Here is a 9084-nt window from a genome sequence, read left to right as displayed (position 1 = left end):
TTTTTTTTTTTTTTTTTTTTTGTGTCCGAGATTTTTCTCGGATGGAAGAAGAAACGAACAAAAAAGTTTCTCGGGATAAAACGTTTTAGAGTGGATGGAGCACGAGGCATTGAGCTGCCTTTATACAAACGCGATCATCAAGATTTATCTATCTTAATTAAGAGAGACTGAAAAAAAAAAAATAAATAAATAAGTGAGGAAAATAAAAAAAAGGTATCACAGGTGAGAATAGTCAACAGAAAAAAACCGGAGAAACCGGTAGCAAGTAAAAGGAATGAGTGTGACATGGCAGCATTCACAGAAAATAAGTGAGAAAAAAACGGTATAGATCCAACGGTTGTAAATGTGCCAACTTGATCTGACAAATTTAAATACTCACAAATTGGAAAGTAAATTTACATTAGACGACATGTAAAAGGTACACGTGTAATTGACGTGAACATATATTCTAAATTTTAAACAGGCTGGCAATTAGAAGGGTATGCGAAAAGAAAGTGGGGTCCTCGTGTCCATGTCATCTGGGAACTGACTTTTTCCTCTTTTTTTTTTTTATTAAAAGGATTTAAAAAAAAAATTAAACTCGATTTTCACAATCCGGTTTTAGTAACCATTAAATAATGTTGACAAAACTCACATAAAAAAAAAAAAAAAATCAAAAAAAACCCAACATTATATTAGTAACGTAGGATATAATTTTCTCATAACATAATTTAAGTACGTCGTGAGGATTATGAGTGAACATTTAATTAGTTAGCAACCGGAACAATTTATAAGAATACTTCGGACTCATGTCGAATTGGAGCTTTCCGTATATCAACGATAAATTATATATTGACATATTTTGTATATTGTAGATATACATATATCTATATATATACCTTTGAGAACTCAAACCATTACATGAAATGCACTGAACGAGAGATTCTCAAAACGTCAAAAGTCAAAAAACACATATGGTTTCTTTGGAAAATGGCAATAATATGGTTGCTTCAATTAGTCATGTGGTTAATATTCACACTAAATTAGTTATATATCATCACCATAATGCTAAGCAAAGTACGTAAGAGCACACATGCATGTATATATATTATCGGGTTGGAGTGGCCGAGAGGGAAAAAGGAAAATGAATGAAGTTTTATGTCTTAAAACTAGTGTGTGTGTGTGTGTTTTTTTTTTCTGTGTGTGTGTTGTATGGAGAAATACAAAATAAAAGATATTATAGTTACGCGATTTAGTTTTCTTACAAGAACTCCAAAAACTGTTCAGATTTTTTACATATTTGGTGGATCGATTTTAAAATGATAGTCCGACATGTGCTATATCATATTAGTCTGAATATATAGTACTGTTTTCATAAGTTTCTGAATCGAAGATGAGTAAAACAATATACTCACGTCCAAACTAATGTCTTAATTTTCCAGTTCACATGTTGCACATGTTATTGACCAAACTTCCGTTGTCAGCACTGTTCCATAACAGTGAAGTATATTTACATGGTATAAAAAAACACATTGAAGAAAGATCTTCTATTCTTGCAAAGTATATAATATACGATATATTTTATTCTGGTAGGAAACACTTCGCGTAGATAGGATATCTTCTGCATGCATGTAAAATGTATATATCAAATTAATTAAGAAGAAGCGACAAATAAGTTAATTAAAGCCTTTGATATATATTCGTTCAAACAAAATACTTGATGTTGGAACGTAGCAATTGAATTGGAGAGGGTAAGGAAGCGACGGTGGAGAAGGAAGGAGAAGTGACCGGAGAATATATGGTGATAGATGACCGATACGCAGGCACCAAGTTGACGTCGTTAGAGAAAGCAACGTCTAAAGAGAGTGATTGTGATGACGGTATACGTCGTCCACTGCTGATATCTACTCATTAATGTTTAACGACTGATATTTTATTATCGTTTTTTTTTGGTTAGATTCGGTTTCCACTGCGTATTTAATAGGTTTTATGTCCTTGTCATATCAATGTACTTCTATCGTATCAAGTAATATGGTTTTTTTTACTGTAGTATATTTCCATTAGCTTATTAAATACTACTAGTATTCTTTAACATCAATGCATGTACGGTGTAATATGTAGTCAGTAGTCCCATGTTTATTTTACAAAATTCCCATATAATTTTGCTTTGCATTAGATTCGCATGATCCACCACGTGTGAAGTTTATGCTGGTTTGATAACCATGTATGCTAGTGAGAGTAGCGTTTAATTTTAAACCTTTGACTTTTACGCACGTGCGAAATTATATTTGACTTGTAGTTTAATGACACTAGTAATTTCTAAAGTAGATGCAAATTTGAGTGAATAATAACTTGATTTGTCCACAACTTATTTTGATGTTTTCATGTTTTCAATTTCTATATTTACGTCAAATAGCATGAATAGTCCCTATAATTAAATTATATAGACGTTTGTAAAACATTAGTTGATTGTTTCTGTATATGAAATAGAGAATAGCCACAGGAGCCTTTTGTGGTGCCGACTGAAAAAATAATAAGAACTTACTTTCATGTAAACTATACGTAAACTTTCCCAATCAGCCGACCAAACTTCTCCCAGTCTCTGGACCAGTGGCCTGAAGTCGCGGACCCTACTTAATCTTAGTAGGATATTCACAATCTCAATTAGACCCATAATTTTATTGTAATAGATAAAAAGTAAAACTGATAGTATAAGCTAAAGGACCTAAGGTTGTTGTCAGAAAAAGGTATAAGCTAAGGTTTTCATATTTATTGAAAAAGATAACAATTTTAGAAAGGATGGGTACAGATCCTATAACAATTCAGAGAACGAAATTTATAGCTGATGGGCAATTCGACAATCAAGAATGGAGTTATTAGAGACAACTGCAAGATTTGAAGGCTAAATGTCAAAAACATTGAGGAGGTAAATAAAACAATTAGAAAATGATAAAATGAACCATGTGATCTTAACAGTTGTTCATCGATTGCACTTTACATAATACGATGTCGGCAAAAATGCTAGTTAAGTGTAGCATATTTGTTTTCGTCGTCTACTATAATTAGTCCTTTTGTTTTTGTCTTCAACATTTATATATATGTACTTTGTGTAAATATTTAAAGAGCATTGACGGACAATTTAATACGTAATAAATTAAATCCGCAATATTCATTCATGAGCTTTTAAAAAATCGCCTCATCACATCTGCATCACAACATTTACTTAAATTTGATATATAGAATCTAATCATTAATTTGATCAACATATCTAATTTTTGTTCTTTTGCGATATTGTTTTTTTCAGGTCTCATATTTAGTTTAAATCGATTCTTCCAATGAAATTGATGCGTATGAACTTCAAACTCTTCGAAAGAAATCAACCAATAAGAATTATGTAAAAGATTTACACTATACGAACTTAAATTAAATAACGTACGTGCGTTATAAATGAAAAAAGGAAATAAGTTTACGTAGTGGCTCTTGATAGGATGGTATAGCCAAATTGTATCTTAAAATGCTGAGAGCGAGAGAGAGAGAGAGAGAGAGAGAGAGAGAGACTGGCTGAAGCAGCGAGACGGCAAAGGCTACTCTCATGCATTTCTCTTATCTTCTTTCAACCTAAATTCTCTATTTATTTTACATTTTATGATATTCTATTTTTGGTGCATATTGTGATATAATATCAGCGGACCTGAATGGAAGAATTTTATTCCCAAAGAAAAGTTTTCGAATAAGGTACACCGAAAAATAAAATATCTTAGACCACTTTGAGTCTTTGTCTGAACGTTTTTTTGAAGCATTATTTTGTTAGGATTTGGATCTTAATTAAATCCGACTCCCACCAAAACCATTGAAATATTGTGGTTTGGAATAGGGTGATTAAGAGGAAGACAACTCGGTTGCCAAATAAAGTATAGTTAGTGGTAGTGGAGGATAAGTTTTGGTTAGGAGCAACAAGGCTGGGTTTAAGGTTAGTGGAGCATATTTGAGGGTGTTTGTTCTCTGTGCACGAGGGAGTAGATATGCCTTATATTGTCTTTAAATACAAAAATAGAAGAATTTATCATCGTGTTGTATACGTAGGTTAATTACTGACATATGAACTAGCTAGTTCATCCCTTAATTAGGTTTGTAAGTATCAGTGAGATGAACCTGGACACAACCAATTATATAACTTATAATAGATGAGTCCCAAAAACAAAAGATTAGACATTTAAGCTGTCCACTAGCGGATTTTGAGTGGTGCTAATTTTGTTCGTGGCTTTAGGTTTATGATCGATTCCTCCAATTCACAAAAACAAGTAAGAAAAACTAAGTTTTGTATAGATTTTTGAATAGTAGTTATAAAAATTTTGGATTTATTTTAGCAAAATGTGAATAATGAAAAGTTAAGTTGGGCCCATTTAATTGGCATGTGATATACTACGTCTTAACACATATCGGCCCAATAAAAAAGCCGCGAAAGTGGCGGTTCAAAACATAGGCGGGAGGTGAAAATGTCGCCCATTCACGTTTCCCGCTACTCTCAATTTTTCTTTATACTCTCTCTCTCTCTCAGTAAGATTCGATCTATATTCTTCTCCTAATCTCGTTTGGGAATTATATTTGTGTGACCTAACTAAAATAATGCCTACCATCGCCGGGCCGAGTCTGTCTTCTTACAAGCCCAGAGTCGCCGCCGTAACGGATGAATCCGCGATTCCTCGGAAGAAGAGAAAGCTGAGATCTAATTCAGCGGCAGTGAATCTCCCGTCTGAGAATTTGTTGATCACCACGCCGAAGAAATGGAAATCGAAATCGAAATCTCATCGTCCAAATTCTGTTTCCAATTCCAGAATCTCAGAAAAGGTAAAATTAGTGTTGATTATTTTATACATGTGTTTTGATTTCAGAGATTCCGTCACAGATCATTTTTTCTGATTCGTAATTACGTAATTTTGCAGGAAGACATTAATAAAACTTTGACAAATCCAGTCAATTTGGGAGAAGAGAACTTATCTAACTGGAATCCTAGAGGTAGAAGAAACATGATCCGTTTTAGATTCTTCTTTTTCTTCTATAGTCAACTTAGTTTGTAATGTTTACTATTATGTCAATTTATAGATGACGAGCAGATGAGAGCTGTGAAGGAGGCGCTACACGTGTCTAAAGCACCATCAACAATTGTTTGCCGTGATGATGAACAGACACAGGTTTTGGAGTTTGCGAAAGGTTGCATCGATCAGCGTAAGGCTGGGAGTTTGTATATATGCGGTTGTCCTGGAACTGGAAAATCATTGTCTATGGAGAAAGTAGTACAACAAGTCAGTGATTGGTCACACCAGGTATGATTTTTTTTTCTTAGTTATAACGTTTTCTTGTTAGCGATGTCGTCATCGTCAGAAAGGTTGAACATTGGTGAATTTTTATCAGGAAGGTTTGCCACAAGTGGATACATTGTCTGTGAATTGCACGTCGTTGTCGAAAACAACAGATATTTTCAGCAAGGTATAATAACTTATATAGACCATTTGAATTTCTTGATTTCAGTTCAGTATTGATGCTTATAGGCTTTGTTTTGTTGATAGATACTTGGTGTAAACGAGCCTGGTAAGAAAGCTAATGGCTTCTCTTCACCTCTACAACATCTTCAGTTTCTGTTTTCTCAAAAGCCAGAATCGTCCAGCTCTAGAATGATGTACGCTTGTTTTTTTTTTTTTTCTCTCCATTTTCTTGTGCTTTGATTACAAATCAAAGATTTCTGAAGTAAAGAAAGAAGCAGTGTTATTCTTAGTTTATCATCCTCTTTTCCAGGTTAATAATTGCAGATGAGATGGATAACTTGATCACAAAAGACCGAGGAGTCTTGCATGATCTTTTTATGCTTACTACTTTGCCATTTTCGAGGTGTATACTTATAGGTACTGTCTTTTAGTGGTCTTAGCTATGATTCAATTCATATCTGTTATTCACTTCCTCTGGTTATATGCAATTCTGAATTACTCTCTCGTTTTTTATCTCCAGGTGTAGCAAATGCAATAGACCTTGCACATCGTTTCCTTCCAAAATTGAAATCCCTTAACTGTGAGAATTCTTTGTAATTCTGTGATGTTCTTCCGTGTGCATAAAAAGTCTCAACTTTGAAAACATAAGTGTTGGATATATTCATCAACTGCTGTATCATTATTATTTTTGTGCAGGCAAACCTTTGGTTATCACTTTCCGTGCTTATTCTAAAGATCAAATCCTTAGGATACTACAGGAAAGGCTTATGGTAATTCATTCTACCTGGTTGCGTACTAAGATGTCTTGTTTCAGACAGAATCATCTGTATACGAAGGATATTCTATATTGTGTCTATATGTCTCACTAATTCAACCTCTGTTCTAATAGGTTTTTCCATATGTTGCATTTCAATCTAAAGCCTTGGAGCTCTGTGCTAGAGTAAGAATTTATATCCTTCCTAGTATTATATATTCTCTCAGTCATGCGTCAACCTTGCTTTTCTCTAACCATCATTTTGTTTGCATTGTGCCAGAAAGTTGCTGCAGCATCAGGTGACATGAGAAAAGCCCTATGTGTCTGCAGGTGAGTTTAGCTCTGCAATTTTTGTTTCAGTATGTCCTTATTTTGGGATATATGAGTGGGATAGTGCTTTGGATTCATATTACGTAAACATGTATACTCTAAAGGGCTACTCAGTTTCTTGACTCCTAAAAGATTATCAAAAATCTTACATTTTTCTTTGATTTTGATTTTCAGGAGTGCTCTAGAAATCTTAGAAACAGAAATAAATGGATCAACTGGACAAGAGTTACATGGTCCAACTTCAGATGATCCGGTGGTTAGTATTTGGATATTTTTCTATCCAAGAGTTACATGGTCCAGCTTACTTACTGATGATGTAGTATGAAACCGTAGGAATCTGATATTAATATCTTATAAATCTTGGTCTTAATTTCCTCAATCTTATAGGTAAGGATGGACCATATGGCTACTGCATTATCAAAGACGTTTAAATCTCCTGTAGTTGAAACTATTCAGTCTCTTCCTCAACATCAACAAGTAAGTCACATCCACCTAGAGTTCTTTGCATATACAATAATGTCATAAAACTTCTATAGTTAAGCAAGAGTGGATTTAAAGAGTGTAAGTGGACTCATCACATGCTTCTCTTGACAATTCACAGATCATAGTATGTTCTGCTGCAAAGGCTTTCCGAGGGAACAAAAAGGATTCAACCGTTGGGGAGGTAAATCTTCTACCAGCAAACGAACTTCATGAGTACAACCAAAACATTGTTCTGAATTACTCATTCTACATTTCCACAACTTATCAATGCAGCTTAATAAGTTATACCTAGAGATCTGTAAATCTTGGATGATTTCTCCAGCTGGAATTACAGAGTTCTCTAACATGTGTACAGTGCTAAACGATCAGGTAACTAACTACAGTCGCCGTCTTTAATAGTGTATGAGACAGAAAAACCTATCTTATAGCTCAGTTGTGAACTGATTAGCTCAGACAAAGCAAGAAGAAAGAAAGCAAATTTTCTAAGACTTCCTCTAGAATGATGTTCGATTAAAAATTGGGGTTTGTTGCATTGTTGTTTCAGGGGATTTTAAAATTAGGCCAAGCTCGTGGAGATGAGATAAAGAGAGTTAGCCTGAGAGTAGACGAATCAGACATCACGTATGCTCTGCAGGTAATTAAACAGCTTCTTATTTTCTTAATCCTTATAACGAATAATAAAATTACTAGAGAGAGTAGAGTCTAAGCACCGATTTTTTTTGTATATAAAATCAACAGGGAATACGATTTTTCCGCAACTGTCTGATGTGAGAAATACTTCCTTCGTATAAAGGTAAACATCCTGGACAAGCAATGGAGAATTAAGTTGTAAAACCATGGGTAGGATTATTAGGGTTTTTTTTTTTCTTCTTTTTTTTTGACAACAGTTTTGTATTAGGGGTTTACATATAACTTTTATTTTATTTGGGGGAATAGAACATGGTTGTAATTTTAGTGTAAAGTGCTATACTAATATACTATATAACTAATTTATATACACAATGGTTAAAACCATAGGATGATGAAGTTACAAACTTGCAACACTATGGTTTGAAAAAAAAAAATGTTCAAAACAGTTTGTCTTGTAAATTTTTTTATTCTATACGTAACTTGAAAAAGCCAAAAGTAATTAAAAAGCAATTAAAAACTTCATTTTGTAACCGTTTTATAGAAGGATTTTTCTCACAACTTTGGGTGATTTGTGGAAGTGAAGTGGGTTATACCATTAGTTCTTGAGCAAATGTACGGTCTCTCCATAGAATACTACTCATTGTTATCGTCTGGGAGGGTGTGTGAGCTCTGAGGAGATTCTGAAACGGAGTTGGTTTGTAGTGGGATTAGTTCCTTTTCCCGGTAAAAGTGGACTTATCTCTTTGGTTTTATCGTAGTCTTCATTAAACTAAACTGTTCTTGTAGTCTTCTCCATCTTTCTATAACGTCATTGTTGTAACTCTCATCTAGGGTCCGATTTGTACATTCATCTATTTTTAGTTTACAACCCTCTCTTGGGAAATTAAATACCAGTCATTTTGCACAGAGAAACTCTTAACACATGTCGCTAAAGTCCTGATATAGCCTTGTAAAAGGTGTAGCGTTAACCCGTGAGTGTATATATAATAAGGCCAAAATGTATAATTATGGAACGGGTGCTCAAACGTGAATCGGTGCATGCGTATTACAGCTATCAACCGTTGGTACCTTGTGTATATATTTGCTTCTAGTAGAGCCCATAAAGAATAAAATCATTAAGCACTTGAGGTAGAGAGATATTAAAGAGATTAGAAAAAAGATGAAAGCAGAAGCAGAGATCATCTTCGTTGCATATCCATCCTCTGGTCATCTTCTGGTCGCCATTGAATTCGCTAAGTCTCTCATCAAACGAGATGATCGCATTCACACCATCTCCATCATCCACTGGGCAATACCTCTCGCTCCTCAAGCCCACCTCTTTGCTAAATCTCTCGTTGCTTCACAGCCTCGAATCCGTCTTGTTGCCTTGCCTGAAATTCAAAACCCTCCACCGTTGGAGCTCTTCTATAAAGCTTCCGAGGCTTA

At 34.4% G+C, this 9084-nt stretch overlaps 2 protein-coding genes across 2 annotated transcripts in view; both read left to right on the top strand.

Annotated features, from left to right (window-relative positions):
- On the top strand, positions 3514–8421 carry LOC104754893 (cell division control protein 6 homolog B-like). The gene is made up of 16 exons (XM_010477177.2): positions 3514–4827; positions 4923–4995; positions 5083–5303; positions 5392–5466; positions 5547–5656; positions 5773–5879; positions 5983–6042; positions 6159–6232; positions 6352–6402; positions 6497–6546; positions 6721–6802; positions 6934–7023; positions 7148–7210; positions 7303–7398; positions 7574–7663; positions 7768–8421. The coding sequence occupies exons 1-16, from the start codon at positions 4606–4608 to the stop codon at positions 7798–7800; spliced, it is 1497 nt and encodes a 498-aa protein (XP_010475479.1). The 5' UTR covers positions 3514–4605; the 3' UTR covers positions 7801–8421.
- LOC104754892 (UDP-glycosyltransferase 71C3-like) overlaps positions 8671–9084 on the top strand; it is a 3214-nt gene continuing 2800 nt past the window's right edge. The window contains exon 1 of the mRNA XM_010477176.2: positions 8671–9079. Coding sequence (XP_010475478.1) covers positions 8819–9079 — 261 coding nt within the window. The 5' untranslated portion in view covers positions 8671–8818. The remainder of the gene's footprint in view (positions 9080–9084) is intronic.

This window comes from Camelina sativa, chromosome 17 (assembly GCF_000633955.1).
Source record: "Camelina sativa cultivar DH55 chromosome 17, Cs, whole genome shotgun sequence".
Lineage (NCBI taxonomy): Eukaryota > Viridiplantae > Streptophyta > Magnoliopsida > Brassicales > Brassicaceae > Camelina > Camelina sativa.
This window is presented reverse-complemented; position numbering and strand designations above follow the sequence as displayed.